At 38.2% G+C, this 23161-nt stretch overlaps 1 protein-coding gene and 2 long non-coding RNA genes across 3 annotated transcripts; 2 read left to right on the forward strand and 1 right to left on the reverse strand.

The window, feature by feature from the left end:
* Nucleotides 1–576: 576 nt before the first annotated feature.
* On the reverse strand, nucleotides 577–3132 carry LOC139724865 (uncharacterized). Its single transcript, XR_011710491.1, has 3 exons — nucleotides 3050–3132; nucleotides 1381–1557; nucleotides 577–748 (listed from the first exon to the last, which is right to left on the reverse strand). It is a non-coding gene; the product is annotated as an uncharacterized lncRNA (long non-coding RNA).
* A 6303-nt stretch (nucleotides 3133–9435) lies between these two features.
* Nucleotides 9436–17933, forward strand: LOC139724611 (uncharacterized). Its single transcript, XM_071635752.1, has 6 exons — nucleotides 9436–9456; nucleotides 11350–11526; nucleotides 12161–12352; nucleotides 12687–13031; nucleotides 15702–15836; nucleotides 17808–17933. The coding sequence occupies exons 1-6, from the start codon at nucleotides 9436–9438 to the stop codon at nucleotides 17931–17933; spliced, it is 996 nt and encodes a 331-aa protein (XP_071491853.1).
* A 741-nt stretch (nucleotides 17934–18674) lies between these two features.
* LOC139723885 (uncharacterized) lies at nucleotides 18675–22760 on the forward strand. Its single transcript, XR_011710391.1, has 4 exons — nucleotides 18675–18763; nucleotides 19833–19932; nucleotides 20733–20917; nucleotides 22681–22760. It is a non-coding gene; the product is annotated as an uncharacterized lncRNA (long non-coding RNA).
* The last annotated feature ends 401 nt before the right edge of the window (nucleotides 22761–23161 follow it).

Below are 23161 nucleotides of genomic sequence, written 5' to 3' on the forward strand. Positions count from 1 at the left end.
GCAGCGTGAGATAGAGTGAAAATGCCTTATGTGTGGTTGAAAATGCTAATTCAAAACATATTGTGAAGAAGTAAGAGGTAGTTCACATTAGTATTATTACCTTTATCTCGCATTTGTCTTTGCTGACTTTTTGTCGAATAAACTATGAGAATAAGATGTCCGTTGCACTAGACAGTCATGGCACAGGTTTTCTATTTCCCTTCTATTGGCTTATCTCTGCATAAAGCATCACACATTTCCCTTTGCTAGGTTTATTAGCACATTCACAAACAAACAGTATTTGTGATTTTTAAAGAAATTCCCATGTCAAAGGGCATGATTTCTCCCATTATTCATCATTGCATGATTTATAACCAGTCTCTTTTATTTTAGGGAGTGCAGAAGAGTACCATATTACTTATCTCCTCCACGGAGTATCATCCTTTTGGTACTTACACCAAGGAGTTTTCGCGGTTCTGTGATAAACTCTTTGCTTATACAAATTAGGATGAAACAAGCTCTTTTTTATATTCGATTTACTTTGGAGCTGTGGTACTGTTACGCAATCATGACTTACACTACTTGTATCTCGAGAACTCGCTGTGTTCTTCCCTTTGGATTTCTCCAGCTCTCTCAAGCGATCGATGCCTCTTAATACGACCCGTTTGGTTGCTTGTTTCTTCTGTGTCTTCGCCACTGTCTTCTTCTTTACTGCTACTTTCGTCTGCTTGGCTTTCAATCTCTTCGATCTTTCAGTAGTACCTGTCTTCTTATGATTATGATGATGACAGAAAGAAAAACATGAATGAATAAAAAAAAAAAATAGCCGAGGTATATCAATTAGAACCACAAGTATACATCAATTATATGAACGTAACAGTACTTTTACAACACTCTATTGTATAACTGGGACTGTCATTAATTTCATTCTACACTTAGCAAGAAAAGATATAATGATATTCAAATGATCATCATTTATATAAATACGATGAAGAGGAGAGGGAGATGCGGAGAAAGATTAAAAATATAATAATTAGACATGTTACAGCAAAGAGGATAGCTAAGAAAAAATGACAAAGAAAAATGAGGTAGCAGAAGCGGAGAAACAATACATGGTATGGGAACACGAAAAGGAGAACAAAAAAAAGTGAAGAGGTCAGAAGGAGGGATTAGCAAACAGACGAAAGACTGAAATTCATCTGTATAACATCATTTAAACGATAAAACGTTGAGCACTTATGGCGTATAGATGCTTTGAATGACACGAAGTATGCTAACATACAATTTAACAGAATCCAATTGAACAGCCATTTTTTATGTCCAAGCATTGATGCTTACTGTATTTAGTGAGAGCGTGTGACGCTCTGAAAAGTCTAGCTAAGCTATGCTTTATGCACTTACTGTACTCGATTCTGCCAGTGGTCGATTCTTTCGAGGTGTTTGTATCTTCTTCCCGCTCGTTACTGCAGAGTTTCGCGCCTTGGCTTTACTCGAAGCTGTCTGTAGTACCATGGCTCTTCCTCTCGTGGCTCGACGCTGCTGAACTGCGGGAGACTTGTCGCCACCCCTTTTCGCACCCTTAAAGATAAGGTCAAGAATTCTTTTTAGGAACGATCTTATTACGTCACAACTTCGTGTTTTCATCAGAAATATTCTTCGGAGTACCTGGTAAAGGTAACGAAATACATAGCTGACATATCGAGAAACCTGTTTCGAAAAGCACTCATCTTGAGACATACTGAAGCGGATCTCACTTGAATTTTACTCAAAGCCAATTAGAAAATGTGGTAGCAACAGATGGATTTGTCCAAGCTAGCATAAGTCATTATAATTTTTTCTGTCACGCCAAATACTGACGGAGAATGACATACAGCTGTTATACATGAACGGGGATGGCAGACACGTGGACCATAGTGATTTTGACTTATTCTCCTCTGTCAAATTCAAACGACTGAATAATGTGACTTCCTTATTAATTCTTTGTATGATTTCTTTGTGTCAGCATTCACTATAACTGCACCGTAATTCCCTCTCTGGATTTAGTCCTAACCACCCTCCTTGGTCAAGTTATAAAGATCACTGCTTTGCTTTGTTTTGTTTTGCTGTGTTTTTTATAATCCTTTCTGCATGTTCAGGTACTCATACAGTAATACACAATCACATTTGATGAGCCTTAATTCGTGCCTCTGTGGATAAATCTCATGATGGACTCTAGATCTTGAGGTCCTTCATTCGAGTTTCTACTCATTAGTAGCATTGCCGTAGTCTTCCAGAGTGGACGTCAAACCCTTTGAGTGTCGCTTTGCACAGAAAATTCACACAACGCTGTTGTAATGAGAATCATATGAAGTGTTATCGCCACACCTTTACTGAACATAACAACCAGTCTGTAATCAAAAGTCAGGTATAAAACTATACCGATTCCAGTGTGGTAAAATAGTTTAATTTCCTTTCCACGGATTTATGGAAAAGTGAGAAACAAGAGGAAAACAAAGGATCAGAGAGAAGGGAGAGAGAAGGATGAAATCTAGCCAAGACGACACTGAACGTTGAGAATCACAAGTTGTGTATGCATGTATGTGTGCTCTCAAAAGAGAATTTTAAAGGCAAATATCATGTGAACATTATAATCATGCGCCATCAAAAGGAAACACCATTTACGTACATACATTATTATAGTATCGGTATGACAAGGTCAGACGAATATAATGCGTCCTGAGACGTGATATAATGAATCTCTCAGTGTCGGTATTATAGGGCACACGGTACAAACGGCAGAAATAAACACCATGACCAGAAAATTAATCGCGAAGTCTGCCTCTGCGATTCATAATTTCCTCTGCGCAAATCTATATCAACAGTCCTATAAATTTTGCAGGATTGTTGTCAGTATGCAGTCATCACAGCTGCCAATGTCCTGGATTTTGTTAAAGTAATGTGTGGTATATAACAGCTTGCTCTGGGAATACTATGTGCAGGCCTGCATTAACTGAAAATACACACAATAACCCATGTATATATTTTATTGCTTCTGTGCCTGCTTGCGTGACAGCATTCAAAGCTCGCTTACCTTGGACTTCGCTCTCGTCATTGTAATATCAATATTTTCCACCACATACACCGTCTTTCTCCGTGCTGGTATATGCAGGTGTGTGCGGAGCGTGGTGCGCGAAACCTGAATCGAGAAAATATACAGTGAAAACACAGAAAATGTTCACGTAATTTGTACAAAAAACAGCACAATGAAGTTTTTCAGTGGATCTAAATTTAGTACAGTCTACTTGCTGTTTTATGTATAAATTTTGTAGGTTCTATAATTCAAAATAGGTAATAATTGGTTCCATTTTCGGTGGAATCAAGAGTGTTGTGAGAACAAGGCATTTTGAGCCATTTTGCAAAGCGAACGTAACGATTTAACGGACTAAGAGCTAGGAGGAGCAAAATTATGGAGCAAAATAATGTCAACTGAGCTCGTCAGCTTTCCCATTTGTGGCTCGCTTTGTCATTCAGGGGTAATATTTCCTTCCTTGCCTCCATGACTAAAGCAACCTGTCTATATAGCGGTCATTCTTTTCGTCTCCCTCGGGTGGCCACTAGACAGGTTTGACTGCGGTAATCATACCGATTCGGTCACTGACAAGTTTGCAGAGCCACTGATGAAGACCCGTCTGGGCAGAAAGTCTATACTGATCTCATTTATCTATGGACGATTCACAGCATTTCATTGCAACGCCCACATTACCACACTACGGCTTGAGCGGAGTCTAACTATTTCTCGCTGTTCATTGGACGCTAATTTCGACTACATTAATATAGAGAGCTAGGTACACGTACTGGTACACTATGTAGAACACGAAACCAATGTATAGTACGATATGACCATATCTTTCTGTCTTTTTCGCACCGTTTGTAGGGCAAAATTGACGGAAATGAGCGTGACTCAAATTTGTTTTCGTCAAGCTTCCCAACCCCTCAAGCTCCAGGGGGGAAAATGAGAATAAATTAAGCCAATAATGGTGATAATCGGACTTACGTGAGATTTTAGATGGCCGAACACTCCTTCCCCAGTCACCGAGGCACGTACAAACAGTACTGTATCCCTTACAACTGTGTAATCACAGACCGCTCACCACGTACTGACGTGTACTCACCGGGCACTCAGTTTGTGCACTCTCTCCCCTCGTCGCTGCTGAGCGGATATACCGCCTGCTGGCAAATACGATGTGAGGTCGGAGTAGATGTTTACGTCACAATATGACTCAGTAGACATGCCCATGCCTGTTCTCTCACGGTCGCGGCTATAGATGAAACGTCTATTGGATTATTAAATAATCGATTAACCAAGGTTGTTGTTTTTGTCTTTAGATCACGCACTTACACACACAGTCATGTTTAATCCTTTTAACTTAATATTATCTTGTTAGTCTTTAGTCTTTGTTAATGTCCGTATGTGGGTCGCGATTTTAGCTGTTGATGCAAACGAAATGGTGAGGAAAATGGTTGCATTTCATTCTATCGAAAAGGGTTGTATGAGCGGGAGAATATTATATATATATATATATATATATATATATATATATATATATATAGGAGAGAGAGAGAGAAAAAAAGAAGGGGGAGAATCAATTTGTCGAGATGAACTATTGAAAAAAAACATTCATTTTGACCATTAGGGCTTATTGTGTTGATTGTTCAATTTACATTATACATTTAGTTTTAATGTTAAAAAATCGACTTTGATATTATAGGTCTTCCCGCCCATTTCATCTGAGTATATAGGCAGGGCTCGACACTAACGGTGGCCCGGTGGCCCGGGGCCGCCAAAAATGAAAGTCGGGCCTCCAAATTTCAAAATAGGGCAAATTTGGTGGCCCGCCTCGGGCCACCAAAATTCTTTGAAAAGTATGTCAATAAATACGTAACTTTTTGCGCCGGAAATTAGCAGTTAAATTTGTTTAAAGGATGAATGAAAAGGACTGAATGAGTGCCTGAGAGTGAGTGTTGCAAGTTTGTTGAAGTTTATTTATGAGTAGATATGTCCAACTTCTAAGTCTCACTATCATAAAACTTAAATATTTGACTTATTAAAACAAAGGACTTTTATTGTTTTTTTCGGGACACCAAATTTTTCTCTCGGGCCACCAAAAATTTGAAATTTAGGATTTTGGTGGCCCCATCGGGCCACCAAACAAAAAATTTAGTGTCGAGCCATGATATAGGCATCAAATTCATGGATAGACGTTCAATTTTGTGTTATATAATGTATATATATATATATATATATATATATATATATATATATACATTCGTTACAGATTGTAGATGGTTACGTTATGTTGAGAATTCGACACATTTTGGACCCTCCGAATACATCGCTAATTAATGGACCGTTAGCCTCAGACCCGTTCATTCCCAGATTGTCGGCCATGTTGAGGTTATCAAGTTGAGGTTATCAATGCTTCAACCAAACTAGCTGGGCGGTGTGTTGGCTCAGTCGGTTTCGCGTCTGCCTCACGATCCTCTAAGGACCCTGGTTCGAACCGGAGTCTGGACTGAGCAATTTTTGTGAGTAATCATACCGTCTCTCTAGCAAGAGGCAAAACACGTCTACGAGAGAGTAACAACTCATGCACGTAAAAGATCCCTCACCTCACATCCATCAGGACGCCATGGAAGACCAGTTTAGCATAGCTGAATACGGGCTATTCAGCCATCTCCTCAGAAGGAAATGAACAACCAAACAAACAAACTCTGTCCGTAATCGATATATTCATTTATCAACAGTGTGGTGCTAAAAATGCTAAAAGTGCTAAGAGTGATCGTTGGTCAGATGAATAAGAAATTTGTTTAAAAGGCAAAGGTCCCATTCAGTTCAGTCACTTAAAAGTGCACAATCAAATTTAATTCAAAAGCTGCGTAAATGCTTGCCCTTTCGTGAATTAATATTCCTTAACGTTCATCATGGTATATAATGCCGGTGTGAGTTTGATTGCATTTTGCGTGAATATTTTTTTTTTCCAAAGTGTGTGTGTTTTATCACATGTTTACGTGAGAAAAATTATGAAGTGGTTATGTGAATGACATCGAATGAGTTATTGTTAGCCTTTGAATGGTGATCACGGTGTTCGAAATTGAATGATCACATCTATGTGATTTCGGATACGTCGGCAAGCTTCGCATTATTATAGTTTATTTTCAAACAGCTCAAATATTATGTAAAGCCAACCGTGACTATGGACAAAATGGCTTGATTAACAGATACAGGCCTTAGCAATGTAATCAATTGCGATTGAAGTGATCGAAAATCAAGTTTATTTCTTCGTGCTTATGGGATAGTTCAAATCAACCTCAATCAATAGGGAACAACAAACAAACACAGAAACAAATTTTAAAGAAAGGCCTGACTAAAGTCCATCAAAGTCATGGCGCATAAGTATGATAAGAGTAACCTCTCAGTTTCGTTCTTTTCTCTGCAGGTGGGCATACTCATGAAATGGAGACCTCTTTTCTTCTATAAAGAATGAGCCTCAAACCTAGTGTACTTGTTTAGTCATTCTCTTACTTTCATCGAAGTCCTGGTTCTTTCAACTGAAGCAACTTTTAAAAAAAGGGGGGGGGGGTCTTATTCTTATAGTGTCACTGTGTGACAAACGAGGCAAGAGCAAATTAATTCCTGCGGCTCACTGACAGTCAATTCGGATTCATGAAATGAACCTGTGACGAGTTTAGCGCCATCATGGGTTAATTAGGAATGTGATCACCTCCCTGGTTCAACACTGCGCCGATTCTGGTTTATTCTACTTCAGTGAGATACAAAAGCATCAATCCACTACACGGTATGAATAATATTATTTGGCAGTTCCCAACGTGCAGCAAGCTACATTTGGGCGGTAACGTGCCGCAGCTGCGAAAAAACGATCGCTGCTGTACAAATGCGGCTCTATATATTTGAGATCCATTTTTCATTATACATTTGCAGGGAAAGTATGTGATGGTATTTTTAGATAGATGGAATTTCATAGAAAACGTACTTGATGTCATAAATTTAGGTAAACATCTCTTTCATAATATTATCTACAAGATAATAAGTTAAAACGAGAGAAAAAAGGATTAAACATGGGGTGTGTGTGTAAGTGCGTGATCTAAAGAAGAAGTTAATCAATTAATTAATAGTCCAATAGACGTTTCATATAGCGGCGGCCGTGAGAGAACAGGAATGGGCACGTCTACTGAGTCAAAGTGACGACACGCTTCATATTGTGACGTAAACATCGACTCCGACCTCACATCACATTGCAGCGACGAGGTGAGAGAGTGCACAAACTGAGTGCCGCGCGGTGAGTAAACGTAAGGGATACAGTACTCGTTTGTACGTGCCTCGGTGACAGCGATTGGGGAAGGAGTGTTCGGCCATCTAAAATCTCATGTAAGTCCGATTATCACCATTATTGGCTTAATGCATTCATTTTTGCCCTAGGGCTTGTGGGATTGGGGAGCTTGACGAAAACAAATTTGAATCACGTTCATTTTCGTCGATTTCGCCCTGCAAATGGTGCGATTTGGATACAGACTAGAAGAGATGGTGTAGCCTGTACCTCTATTAGCGTCCAATGAACAGCGAGGAATATACTACTAGTACAAGTTGCCTTGCCTTCATAGACTCCGCGCAAGCCGTATTGCAGTGTGGGCGTTGGTATGATGCTGTGAGTTTGTACATTGTTGTTGTATTTAAAACTATAACACGTAACAGCGGGGACTGTCAAGTTATCAATTCACTGTGAATCGTCCATAGATAAATGGGATTGGTAGACTTTCTTCCCAGACTTCATCTTGATATAATCTTGATCTCAGGGGCTCTGCAAACTTGTCAGTGACCAAATCGGCACGACTTTAGTCAAGCCTGTCTAAAGTGGCCATCCAGTGAGGGAGACGAAAAGAGTGGCCGTAATAGACAGGTTGGCGCTCTAGTCGTGGAGGTCAGTGGCAGGAAGGAAATATTTCCCCTGAGTGACAAAGCGAGAGACAAACTTGGAAAGCTGACTTGGAAAGGTCAGTTGATATTATTTTGCTTCCTAATTTTGCCCCTCGATCATATCGTCCCGTTACGTGCGCTTTGCACCATGCATGGCTCAAAATGCCTTGTTCTCATCACTCTCTTGATTCCGCAGAAAAATCAAACAAAATATTACCTAGACGTGTTTGGAATTACAGGACCTACACAAATCTATACATAAAATAGCAAGTATATTAGACAAAATTCACGCCTACCACATACATGCAAACATATATATATACATGTATATATATATATATATATATATATATATATATATATATATATAGTGGTTACATTCCGCACAAACATTGGGTCTATACATTGGCGTAATTATTATTCAGTATAATACACGGATTGATCTATTCAGGTGTAATCCCGAACATATACCCGAACTCTCAACTGTACATATAAATATCATTTCACGCAGAATATTTTTTTGCACTTTTCCGTTTAGAATATATCTTTTATATATAATATTGTAGGCCTTCGATGTGCCCAATATGAATGCCCGGGTGTTGTTTTCATCTGTTGCGTTAAGTCAAGGTGTTACTCTTGTAGTTTTATCGAATTGTGTCCCCCTCTTCTGATGTCACTTTTGTGCGTGTGAAGTTTTGCTATTTTGCTATCATGATCGTGTATGTCAGGAACAGCATATGATATATGTGGTCAACATTATGAAATTGATCGTTCCAGTATTTTTGCGTATAGCTCGCATCTCATTATGTGACATATTTTGTATCACATTTATTTATTACTGTACCATGCCATATTATATACCCCTACTGTACCAAACAAATCTTAGCACAGATTTAGTTAACAGGTTCAAAAAGAACAAAATTTAATCATCACATTATTTTGATAGGCAAGTGACAGAAATGAATCGAGTTTCACAATGAAGGGCGTAAAGACACTTAACCGATTTTTAAAAGTCTTTATCACTTATTTTCAACATCCAAAGAACATATTTCTTTTGGACCATCTACATTTGTTTTCTCTCACACGTTCTCTTCTGATGCTAGCTTCATGCACACACATATACATTTACACAAACAAACACACAAATGTGGGATATATGCTTATCATGAGGTTGTTCTTTTTTTTTCTGCTTATGCTCTTGTGCTATCATACCGTTTGGACAGTGAGTAGGTCCTACATCTTCCTTTTTGATTATATTCATTGCATGTGAAAATGCCCCACGTGGATGACAACCATTGTATTTCTTGAATGCAAGATATAAATCCACTGAGAATCATGCTCATGGGTGTTATATTTTGCACATTATTTGTCTGCGTATTCGCTGTTAATTTTCTCGATTCAGATTTCGCGTACCACGCTCCACACACCTGCCTATACTTGCACGGAGAAAGACGGTGTATGTGGTGGAAAATATTAATATTACAATGACGAGAGCGAAGTCCAAGGTAAGCGAACTTTGACTGTTTCAATCATGGAGGTATAACGTACCTCCATGACTCTATCACGCAAGCATGCACATCAAAAGGCGGCTAATGACATGTGTATTTTCAGTAAAGACCTGCACATTATTCCCAGTGCACTGTCATATACCACGCATTACTTCACCGCAGACCACGACATTGGTCACAATAGTGGTTGTATAATTGACTGCATGCTGGCAACAATTCTTCATAGTTTATAGGGCTGTCGATATAGTTTTGCACAGATGATTATCAGGATCCACGGATATACTTCGTAAATAATTTTTTGGGTCCTGGTGTTTATTTCTGCCGTTTATACCGTGTGCCCTATAATACCGACACTTAGAGATTCATTATATCACGTCTCAGGACACAATGATTCGTCTTTCATTCACTCTGTCCTTCCCATAGCCATACTAAATAATGTATGTAAATAATAAATGATGTTTCCTTTTGATGGCACCTTATTATAATACTCACGTAATCATTTGCCTTTAAAATTCTCTTTTGTGGGCACAATACATGCATACACAACTTGTGATTTGCAACGTTCAGTGCCGTATTGGTTATAGATTTTACCCTTCTCTCTCCCGTCATTTTGATCCTTTGCTTTCCTCTTGTTTCTCACTTTTCTATAAATCCGTGAAAAGGAAATTATACTATTCTACCACACTGGGATCGGTAGTTTTATGCCTGACTTTTAATCACAAGCTGGTTTTTATGTTCAGTAAAGGTCCGTGAATAACACTTCACATGATTATTCTCATATAACAGCGTTGTGTGAATTTTCTGTGCAAAGCGACATTCAAAGGGTTGTAAGTCCACTCTGGAAGACTACGGCAATGCTACCAATGAGTAGAGACTCGAATGACGGACCTCAAGAGCTAGAGTCCATAGTCTTATCCACAGAGGCACGAATCAAGGCTCCTCAAAAGTGATTGCGTATTATGAGTAGGCCCTACCTGGAACATGCAGAAAGGATTATTAAAAACAAAGCAAAACAAAACAAAGCAAAGCAGTGATCTTGACTTGACCCAGGAGGCTAAGCTAGGACAATATCCAGAGAGGTAATTACGGTGCAGTTATGTGAATGCTGACACGGGCCCGAATTCACGAAGGTGGTACAAACGAAACCATGGTTTAAACCATGGACAAAAACCATGGAGCGCCAAGTGTCGCATGGATTATTTCGTTACGAAATCAGTGATTTCGTCGATGAAATGATTATTTTGTAACGAAATGACAAAATTTTGTAACTAAATGAACGTTTCGTCCACGAAGTGATAATTTCGTTAACGAAACGGTCATTTTGTCGACGAAATGACCAATTTCGTAACGAAATATTCTGTGCGACACTTGGCGCTCCATGGTGTTTGTCCATGGTTTAAACCATGGTTTCATTTGTACCACCTTCGTGAATTCGGACCAAAGAAATCATACAAAGAACTAATAAGGAAGGCATATTATTCAGTCGTTTGAATTAAATTGACAGAGGAGAGTAAGTCAAAACCATTATCAGTCCACGTGTCTGTCATCTCCGTTCACTTTTATATCATTCTCCATCACAGTATGACAGTAATTGGCGTGGCAGACAAAATTGTAGATACATGTATTTAAAGACTAATGCTAGCTTGGATCACGAGTCTATCTGATGCTACCGCATTTATACTAATTGGCTTTGAGTGAAATTCAAGTGAGATCCGCTTCAGTATGTCTCGAGATAAATTTTTTACAAAATAGGTTTCTCGAGTTGTCAGCTATGTATCTCTTTACCTTTACCAGGTTCCTCGAAGAATATCTCTTATGAAAACAACGAAGTTGTGACGTAATTAGATCGTTAGTGACGTCCTAAAAAGACTTCTTGGTCTTATCTTTAAGGGTACGAAAAAAGGCGGCGACAAGTCTCCCGCGGTTCAGCAGCGTCGAGCCACGAGAGGAAGAGCCATGGTACGACAGACAGCTTCGAGTAAAGCCAAGGCGCGGAGCTCTGCATCACCAAGCGGGAAGAAGATACAAACGCCTCGAAAGAATCGACCACTAGCAGAGTCGAGTACAGTAAGTGCATACAAAGCAAAAGCGTAGGTCGAACTTTTCGGAGCGTCCGCGCCAGAAACACACTTACTAAATACACTATAAGCATTAATGCTTGGACATAATAGATGTCTGCTCTGCTTGGATTCTGTTAAATTGTATGTTGGCATCCTCATGGCATTCACAGCGTCTATACGTCATAAGTGCCTCATAGTAACGTTTTAGTGTAAATAATGATAAACAGATGAATTTCAGTCTTTCGTCTGCTTATTTATCGTTCCTCCTGACCTCTTCATTTTTCTGTTCTTATTTTTCGTGTTTTCATACCATGTATTGTTTCTCCGCTTCTGCTACCTCTTTTTTCCTTGTCATTCTTCTTAGCTACCCTCTTTGCTATAACATGTTTAATTGTTTTAATATTTCTCCGCATTTACCTCTCATCTTCATCGTATTTATATAAATGATGATCGTAACATTATCAATAAACCTTTTCTTGCTAAGTATAGAATGGAATTAATGACAGTCCCAGTTATATAAAAGAGTGTTGTAAAAGTAGTGTTACGTTGATATACTTGATGTATACTTGTGGTTCTATTTGATTCATTATTTATTTCATTCATTCATGTTTTCTTTCTGTCATCATCATCATAATCATAAGAAGACAGGTACTACTGAAAGATCGAAGAGATTGAAAGCCAAGCAGACGAAAATAGCAGTAAAGAAGAAGACAGTGGCGAAGACAGAGAAGAAACAAGCTACCAAGCGGGTGGTATTAAGAGGCATTGATCGCTTGAGAGAGCTGGAGAAAGCCAAAGGGAAGAAAACATCGAGTTCTCCAGATACGAGTAGTGTAAGTCATGATTGCGTAACAGTATCACATCTCCAAAGTAAATCGAATATAAAATAAGGGCTTGTTTCATTCTAATTTGTGTAAGCAAAGTATTATCACCGAACCGTGACAATTTCTTAGTGTATAAGTACCAAACGGATGATACTCCTTGGAGGCGGAGATAACTATTATCATTATTACTATTATTATCATCATTATCATTATTAGGCATTATCATCAAGTGTTTATCTCAAGATATTGTAGAAATTGTACCAGGTTTAAATTAGAGAGCATAGAGTATTTCATTGTTTAAGTTTTGATAATACATGTAAATTTGTATATCTAACACCAACAGATGATCACCAGGCAAGTGCGGAAGCGGCTGGCGGAGGCCGCCGGACTACCCAGCAAGAAGGTTCGTAGTGATGTCGACCATCACAGCACACCTCCCGTACAATTGGAGAGCAGTGAATCCGAGACAACGGTCACAAGTAACCAAACCGCTGCGAGAGAGACTAGGCAAAGAGGAGTCAGGTCACAAAAAGGAAAAGCCGTATCTGAGGGAAAGCAAAGGACCAGTAGGTCCAGAAACAGTGCAGCGAAAACAAAAAGAGGAAAAGTGGCTGGATCAAAGACTCGAACAACCAGTGGTTCTGGGGACGAGATTGAAAGCGAGAAGGAGAGTAGAGATGAGTCAAAGGTAAACACAATGGTTGATAATTGTTCAAGTCTAGAAGAAATCATGGTTTTTGCAATATTTTTAGACACAGTGTGCTACTCTTCGCTTGCTTGTATTTCATTGGAGTTTCTCTCCCACCTCCCCTGACACGTAGTTCGAAGGTGTGCTCTCTATTGCCTTCAAAAAGACACTTGCAATATTTAAGACTTGTGATGAATACTAATAGTGGAATTGGAATGTGTTCTGGTTTGTTAGGGTGATCATGTAATTAACTTCATTTTGCTCATAAAGTATGATGATATTAGGATGGAATGAGTTGTTTTGATTTATTAAGTTTAATGATTCCTGCAAGGAGCTGTTGAGTTGCAACTGATAGACAACTCGCCCTTCATCGGCGCAAACAAAACTTAAAACGAAGTTTTTTTTAAGTGTTTGCGTATAGCCATGATAAAAATAATCTTAGGCTTGCAAAAATTCGGTGGGAATCAAACTCGCGACCTTTTTTTTCAAATTATATAATTTATTGAAGATTTCTCGAAGCAGCATATACAGAGGATGGATAAAATACATAATTATAATAATAATAGCAATAATAATACATGCAATTTCCATAGCGCCATTCTCCACTTTGATTAAATGCTCAAGGCGCTTTACATCAAAGCAAAAAGACTGAAAATACAAGAATATACACTGTAATAGAAGAAGATGAACATGATGAAGGAAAAATCAGACATGAAAGTCTGTCTTCAAAGAGCACTGGTTTTCAAAATGCACTACTAAACAAATAAGATTTTGAATTACCCCTAAAAGATGTTATATAGCTTGAGTCTTTCAGCTCACGTGGAAGTGAATTCCACAGTGTTGGTCCAGCGTGAGCGAAATTATTACTTCAACACAATATAAAGCCATTTCTTTGGTACAGACAATTTAAACAAATATCTGCGATCTCCTGATTGCTAGACAGGCGCCATATCCATCCATTAGACTCCCGAGCTTTTGCCCGGCATTTGAATAGGTAAGCCAACGCGCAGTACCTGCTTCTCTAAAGGATTAGAACCATCACTGGCTATAAATTGCGTTCTGTCTTTCCGTCCTCGTATGCCTTGTTTCTCTTATGAAAGTCAACTGAACAATGATTATTACCCACTTGAATTGCAACTGTGGAAATACTTGAAGTTCTCTCTCTCCTCTTGTTCGTTCCTTTTTAAAACGAAATTAGGCAGCTACTGTAAGGGAACTCGTGGAAAGACTGGACACCAGGAGCAAACAGAAACAACTGGATGCAGCTAGAAACCTCAGAATCCGCTACTGTGATGGTACCTTCTTTTTCACAGACTTCATGATTTTGATGACGTCACATATTAATGGAACTTATTTTTGTACAATAATATTCCGTATGTGCATAATGAGGGGAATAGTCCGCTTTCTTGTGCTCCTTTTCACGTCTACATGCCACCATAAAAAAGCAGACAGGTATGCATGTCTGTACACCTCTCCAAAGTCTCTACATTAAGTGATGACCCGGTTGAAACATTTCTCTGAAGAAAAAAAAAAGTATAGATATGCACCTTGTATGCAATGACTGGCGAGCATTCCTGTGATGGGGTCTTGGATATGTATACCGTCGCCACCCTCACAACAGGTTGTTTTCATATCATTTAATTTCTTCATTTGTCCAAAGTACATCTAAAAGCATGGTAATAATCAATTCTCAGTTTATAATCGACAGTGCGATTGGAAAACACGAAACCTGCATGAGCATTACCTATATCGATTCATTAATAATTGTGATCATTTGATTAATTTCTGTTATGCCAGGGGATATCTTATTTTCACACGAACATTAGCGATAGCAAACTTTTCCACCTAAATACATAGGCACGTATTTATAAATGATTAATGAGGAAAGTTCAGTCTTGCACGAATCAAGAAAAATAGATTTTCAGAAATATTCTGACAGTGTATATAATTTTTTTTTCTATTTCTCGAAGAGATCAATTCAGTTTATCCCAGCACAGGGTTCTACAACGAAATAACAGAACAACTGATTCAGCTGGGAGTCGTCCCCAAATTGGTCAAAATATTTCGAAAGGAAGATCTGACATCGCAACTTCGAGTAAGTAAAGTCACCCCTGGCCATGGATCAAAGTCATCTGAAATATGATATTTCATACAACTTCGTTTTTTGTTTCCTTTCATACAATGGATCCATTCTGTGTCAGTGATTAAATCATGCATAAATTTGCACACAAGCCTGTGAATAGATAATTGTCATCGCTATCATCATTGCCGTCAACGAGTGATATTCTATTATGCGTTTGATGATCTGTAAATCGATATTGATAAGGTCAATCCCTTTTGAAACGCGAACTTCCTTGCATTTGATCATGGGCAAATAAAATTTAATGCTGTCCTATGTTACAAAGTGTTGAAAGGAGTGTAACATTTTGCATATGTTTGAAATGCACGAAAACTTAAAACCTCAAAGATTATCTGCAAACAATTTCTCATGTACGTGTTTATGTTATCACTTTATACCATTTTACATTTTTGTCGATGTATGAAGACTCTGGCTCCATTTTCTTTCCATTTTTGCAATCTTTTCCTTTCAAAATTGACTACTAATGCATGTTATAATTATTTCAATGTTGTGATTTTGTTTTTCTCTTATTATGTTTAACCGTCTGCTAGTATGAGGCTTGCTGGATTCTCAATAACATTGCTGGGAGTATCTCAAGTCACACAAGAGAAGTTTTCCAGGCAGACATCATTCCTGATTTGGTTGCCATGGCAAGCATAGAGGAAGATGATCCACCGAGAGAGATTGTAAGTAACAAGACGAAGGGAACTCCCATTTCTGTCTCTTCATATCCTTCTTTTCCTTCATTCTGTTTTTTTTTCTCTCTCGCCCTTTCTTTCTCTTTAACAAGAGAGCTTACTTGGGTTTGTCTGTCTGTCTGTCTGTTTGTTTGTATAAGTATGTATGTGTGCACGTTTAAATGTATATATATATATATATATATATATATATTATATGTATCTTATATATGTAAAACTTGCTTCCGTGGTGTTATTTAGTTATTCTGTCCACTAGTAGACTGCAAAATACAAGCTTGGCTTTTCACCACGTCTGCTCCATTTCCTGCAACTTTAATTTTGATTAAATTTCATCTGCTTATTGTGATGCGTTAATTTCACGTATTTTTCTTTGTTCCTACATTGTCCTGATATTGTATTATTTGTGTATATAAATGTGTTGCATTGTTTTAAATGAAATAAATCAAATGAAATGAAAAATTTTGATCAAGTAGATATTCTGTTTTGGGTTAATTCTACCCTGTTTATGGAAAAATATATTTTGGGGGTATTTTAATGCTCCGCTGGTGTTACAAAGAATTGAAAAAAATAATGTTATAGTTAGAAGTGAAAACCAGGAACATCAACCGTCATTTTGATGACGCGATCTTGGAATAATGTGGCTATAGATAATATGATATTTAATATTTTCGGAATTGTCGAAATTGATGAAATTGTTCTGTCGTTTAAACGTCGAGAGAGGTGTTTTAAATTCAAATCGTTCTTGTTGTGATTATCCTTTATCAGTTCAAAGTTTGAAAGCAAAAAGGTGATTCATATCGAAAAATGTATGCCCTCAGGGTTTGTTCCATGGGTCTGATTCACGCACCCACTCTTTTTCCCTTCTATCTCGTTTATCAACATCCAGCTCTCTTTACTCTTACATCGTGTCGGCTGCATTCTCTACTCTTATTGGACCCGTTGCATAAAAGTTAGTGTTATGGTAACTTTGCCATCCAGTGGTAACTTCCATGGAATTCTTGATTTTGATTGGCTGTTGAGTATTTTTGCCATGGTAGTTACCATTGCATGGCAAAGTTACCATAGTAGTAACTTTTAATCAACGGGCCCCTGATTTTTTTTTTTTTCAGCAGCTCCTCTTTGACCTTGGTGTAGGCGGCATTGAGCTCACCAGTTCTCTCGTCTACCCTGTGGTTCTCTGTTGGATCATTATGATACAATGATATTTGGGTGCTCTGAGAAGTTTCCTGGCTTCACTAACTCTGGGTCCACTGATTTATTCCCCCTCCTCTTCTTTTTCTTTTTTGGTACCATGGTCTTGTTAGCTTCTGCTATGGCCGAGACAAAATTCCCATATCTTTGCGACACCTTGTCTGTCGCACTTTCCATAGTGTCATTTTCCTTGCACAATGCACTGAACCTGTTCTTCACTTCCACACTGTATTGCTTCTGGAGTTCAGCGTCTCCTTGAAAGCTTCCCAGTCATACTCAACTCTTTTGGGCCGGGCTTTGACTTTTCTCAGACTTAATCTGACCTCAGCCATGACAAGTCTGTGGTCGCTTCCAAGTGAGTTGAAGAAGTCATATGCTTTGGTGTTCATTCACTGTTCCTCCATTTCTTCCTTACAACAATGAAGTCAATCTGGGACTTGGGAAGATGCATGTCAGACAGGTAGTTCCACATCTTCCCTGGTTTCTTCCGGTATCCTAGGTTGGTTACCTCCAGGTTGGTCTCTAGCAAGGTATCCCTCAGCAGTCCGCTGTTTCTGTTGGTATGGTTGTGGTAGTACCATGAAGTGTTCTCCTTACTATTATAGGTGAGCGTTGAAATCTCCCAGTATAGTTGTGCGTAGGGGTAGAAGTTACGGCCCTGCACAATTCCTCATGGAACTCCTCAGCATGCTCGATGTTGTCTACTTCTGTTGGGCTGTATACAGCAAATGTAGTGAGTCTTGGGTTTCCATTGAATGTTGCCTTCAGAATTCTGTGGGACACTGGAGTAACCTCCCTTACCAGTTTGTTAGCTTCCATGCTTATCACAAACTCTACTCCTCCTACCAGTGCCTACTGCAGCTTGTGCTGAATTCCTCACAGCTGATGTTGTGATCAAATGACTCCTTACTCCAATACTTGTTCTCATTATGGGCTCTTCATGCAGAATCCTATGCTCTTGTACTGAGTATATTGCAAGAATCTGTAGGCCACTCTCCTCAAATAGATGGTCCAGTTCCTCTCTCTTGTCTCCTGATGCCCCGATGGTCCTGACATTCAGTGTGCCGATCTTAGTGGTTCTACGGCTTGACAGGACTGATTCTCTTTTCGCTTTTGGCTTTCGGTACGTCTCAGAGTTGATCAATCCATCGTCCGCCGGCCTTCCCGAGGGCTTTGAACCGGTACAGTTATAACGATATCTCTCCCCTCGACAGAATTAGGGGCTTTAAACCTAGTGCTGTTAGCTGACTTATCTATGGATCTTTTCAATTGCTAATAGACCCTACCGGCGCCACTCGAGTGAAGCTATATCTCGGGTACTTTCATACCCGGTTTTTGTTTGTTTGTTTGTTTGTTTGTTTGTTTGTTTGTTTGTTTGTTTTTTTCGAGGTGTGTACGCTCCTCTAGATCGCCGTGATCAGTAACCGACATGCTCATTTTAGGGACATGGCAGTGTAGTAGGGTCACCTCTGGCAGGATGTGATCGACAGGTCACGCACAGACGGTCTTCCTCCTCTGACTATTGGTTTTTATCATCAACTATTTCTATTTTCGTCAAAGTCATCGCAAACCTCATCAAAGTTATTTTCAGGCATGAAGAATCAATAAAGTCATAATAATATTGCTGTTTTTCAGGCGCTATCCACTCTAGGAAATATATCTGGAGACTGTGCGACCTACAGAGATGTCGTTTTGGATGCAGGTATCGTTCCTCCGCTGATCAAGTAAGTGTCTGTATTTGATTTGATTTGATTTGATTTGATTTGATTTGATTTGATTTAGTACAGTAAAGGTATGACAGGCAATATACAAACATAATAAACAACAGAAGAATATATATTTGAAAATGGAAATACATCGTAAGGAGAAGGGAAGAAAGAAAAAAAACAAACCAAGCAATTGGATATGTACGGTATGATCGCCTATACAGCTCTATCTACAAAATCATGGCTGTTCTTCCATGGGGTCTTAATATGAAAATGATATTTGGATAAAAAGATTCAAACTGTAAAAATATGTATGTCATTGACAACAGAAAAATATATACTGGCTATACTATGAGTATACTGGCTGAACTACGCAGAAAATAAGCTTATACTATATATGGAGGGATAATTCAAAAAAAATCTGGAAGTGTCTATATTCACGTTCGATATGCGCGACAAGCAGGAGAAAGTTCATCCTGTTTCATCCCAACAATGATTATAGTTTGCGAAACCGATTACCATAGAAACCATGACGACAATGTGTCAATCACACAAACAAGGAGGTTTGGGCCGTTTTGAACTTAAATTACACCTTATTCATAGATTCAATGTGCCGTGTTTGGATTTTGTTCCTCCCTTTCTCAAGTAAACAAGTTCACCATCTGAAATGAATTAATTTACAGTGGAAGGTACGTGTAGTACAGTGTACACGTTTTACGCAATATAGAGTAATTACTAATTTTGACAATATGACGTTGATATGTTTCCAATGTTGATGTTATGATGGATCAACGTTTGTTTACGTACACAAATGTCATATACATGTCAAAACAGTATACATTATCTTTTTCGAAACCGTGGAGCCTTAAGAGAACTAATTACTACAATCTCTCCTCTGCATGTGTATAAATATATAAATCTATATATAGATATATATATTGTTATTTGTTTATATACTATGCTATATATTATATACTATCATATATCATGTTATCGTATCTAATATCTATCATCATCTACATGATCTATAATGTCTATATTATAGTTAGATATACATATTATATCATAATTATGTATGATCACACAGTATCTTGAGAACATCAGAGAGAAGGGGTACCGTAAATGCCGCGACCGATCTAGTTGGAAATTTGGCAAGGGATCATGGGTCCAGAGTCGATATACAGAAGGTATGAACAATAATAAATATTTCACTTTAATTATGTCACCATTCATTGAAATGCAATGCCTCTGTCAAAGTGTTTGTCACTGGACAAACGCAATGTTTTAATTCAAGCCCTTCAACCTCCAAAGAGTATAGATCAGAACTTATGGCGTTTAAGGAACAAACTCATACGAAGTGCCGCTATAATATGTGTTGTATAAACATACAATCACATCGCGGGATTTCGCATGAGGTTATACAATTTGTTGTGCAGATATGGAAGTTAGAGGATCGGGAAACGCTTGTGTCAGACTGGGCCTATCATAATCATCAAGCTTTAATATAGCTTTCTTATGACTAGTTCCTATGTAATATTAAACATTTAGTTACGTTGTATGTATGTAGTATTTTTATTAGCATTGTATATTACATTGATAGCAAACAATTTTCTCCTTTGCAACTGATTGACAAATTGCCCTAAGCACTGAATTGAGTAGTAGCCATGATAAAAATCAAGGGCGGACATACTCGAGCAGGATTCGAACTACGACGGGGCTCCTGATCACCGGACAGGCGTATACTAGACCACCGAACTTTCTCCCGACAGCAAGTGTTGTAACTAATCCTTATAGCATGCAGCGGGTACTGCGTAATTATTCAAATTCATGATTCTCTTTTTATCATGGCTACTACTAAAACACTGATCAATTCAGTGTTTATTTAGGTCGATGTAGGAAATTTTGTCAATCAGATGCAAGAAAAACATATCGACCGAAGAATTTCATGAATTTGAATAATTTTCTCCGCTGGTTTTTCTTTGTCAAGGTAACTCCACTTCTGGAACCACTGAAGAGACACCTGAAAAAAGATGGCTGGCTGTCCCCCGTCGTTACCTATTCAGCCTGTTGGGCCGTACAGCGCATTGCACATCAGACTCGTTCCAGCCACGTTGAAGAACTTTCCGAGAGAGGAGAGAACAGCATATGCCAACTGCTCGTAAACTTGTGCAGGTAAAAGTATTGAGCGTAGCTAAAAATTAAACTGTGGAATTGACCCTCGGGACAATATAATCACTACAACGATAGTTGGCAGCCGGTTGGTCAGGTCAAATACTATAAGTATGAAGTAGACAGGACACAGGAAATAACGAGAAGATAAGTTATGTTATACGATTAATCATCATTGTGTACAGGAATAACGTATTCCAATATATTTGTATATTAATGTTGACACGTGTGGACTTCGAATGTTATTACAGTTGTATAAGAAGAAGAAGGACTCTCGAATTCGCCATTTGTACGTGTAGTTCCCACAAGAATTTTATCAAAAAAAAAAATTCGGAACTACTAATGGCGTACTCGAGAATATTTCTTATACGTGTATAATATGTAAAATATATGCATATTATTACATTTGTATGTACATGTATTATGCCTCTTCTTCTACTAATCATATATAGACATGAACATGTTCTTACTCTCAGCTGCCTGTGTATCATTTGTTAAAATACATGTCAAATTTCACATAATTATATTAGGTGTTGTTTATTTTCAATTAAATCAATTTTGAATTGATTAGCAAAGGTAATAGTGACAGAGAAAATTACTACAAAGGGGAGAAAGAAAGGCAACTTGTCTCAAACATCTTTGGGGTGGTGATAATGAAGATGATGATGATATTTACAGCTGGTATCATTAATCCGAGATAAAAAGGCTTAGTTGTATATTACGAAAAAGAAAAATCATAAACGAATGAAGGAGATCTGAGAGGATTCAAAGAGAGAGGGGGTGATTATTTTCATTCTGCTGCCTCGCCTATCAAAGATTTATGATACTCGGTCAGTCTAAATAAGAGACAGGTGACTGATTGATCGCATTCTGTTGATCTCTCTGTTTCAAACCGCCAATGAAAATAATGAGGGTGTCTTGAAGGGGAAATCCAGTCCAAAAGTCAGTCTGGTAAGAAAAAGTAAAATATTAGGAGTTCAACGTTAAAATTTTGATCGAAATCGGGTGAAATATAAGGAAGTTATGAAATTTCGAAATTCTGCTATTTTTGAGGAAACAGTTCTTTAACGGTCAATATGAATATGCAAATGGCAAGGTGAGCATGTCATCCCCTCACAACTAGCCATATCATTTGTAGGCCCACATAAAATTCTGAAATTTCGATAAGTTTTTCATTCAAACGCAATTATGCCCGAGGCTCAAATCCTGATATATATTACTGATCACTATCCTGAAGTTATTCACCTAGGAATTACTTCATGTTTCAGACTTCAATGAGAGAAACATTGAATTTCATCATTTTTTTTTGTACACGATCTATGGAAAATTGTGAGGTTGTTATGACATGGTGAGCTCACTCATTTGCATATTCATATGTACTGTACAGGAACTGTTTTGCAGAAATTAGCAAAACTTCAAAATGTCATAAATTCCTTATTTTCCATCTGATTTCAGCCAAACTTTTACCGTTGAACTCGTAAGATTTTACTTATTTTATCAGACTAACTTATTTTTGGACTGGATTTCCCCTTTAAGATTCTGGGTTAGCGTAGGACCAACAGAGAAACAATGTCAATAATGTGGGAGATAATGCAGAGTTTTGTACAGTACATTTGCGTTGACATTGACGTGGATAAAAGTGAGGAATATCATTATGAACCAAAATAACTGTTTAACATAATTCACTCAAAAGAAACAAAATCAAGATTATCTAATTGCTCATTGTGTATTCATCGGTAATCATGTTCATTCATATTCTGTTGCAGTGAAGAGTCACATAGCGTTCTTGCTGCAGCTGTAGCGGCTCTTGGAAGCATAGTCTCTGGCAATTCTGATAGAACACAGGTACTTTTCAGATTTAAACAAAATCGCAGCGAAATTCACTAGTCTACTTTCTGAGCTGTGTATCATGAGCATACTCCTTTTGGTTGATTACACAGTGTTAGCTAAAATGAAAGATAAAAAGGTAATCTTATTGTCTCACAGTCTGACAGTTAGCAGACTATGCTTTGAATATGTATTATTCAGAGAACTGAAGTTCTGTGATTTGAAGCAAGGTTCCCTATCCCATTTTCCATTGTTTCACAAGATGCATGCTAGTATCCTGTATTGCTAACTGATTAGAATATACTGACATGATTCTCATTTATGCGCCGTAGCGGTCTCTTCTCTTTTTATCATCTCCATATTTGCATGAGATGGGTCACCTTATTAACGATATGGCAATAATTGATTCTTTCCTGAGCT

The sequence above is a fragment of the Diadema antillarum genome, unplaced genomic scaffold (genome assembly GCF_040938485.1).
Source record: "Diadema antillarum isolate AM-2024a unplaced genomic scaffold, OU_Dant_1.0 scf00000015, whole genome shotgun sequence".
In the NCBI taxonomy this organism is placed as follows: Eukaryota; Metazoa; Echinodermata; class Echinoidea; order Diadematoida; family Diadematidae; genus Diadema; species Diadema antillarum.

Coding starts and splice junctions, on each gene's coding strand:
- LOC139724611 (XM_071635752.1), top strand. CDS start 9,436: ATGACGAGAGCGAAGTCCAAG. Junction 12,353..12,686: donor GTTCTCCAGATACGAGTAGT/GTAAGTCATGAT, acceptor TAACACCAACAG/ATGATCACCAGGCAAGTGCG. Junction 15,837..17,807: donor ATGATCCACCGAGAGAGATT/GTAAGTAACAAG, acceptor TGTTGCCTTCAG/AATTCTGTGGGACACTGGAG.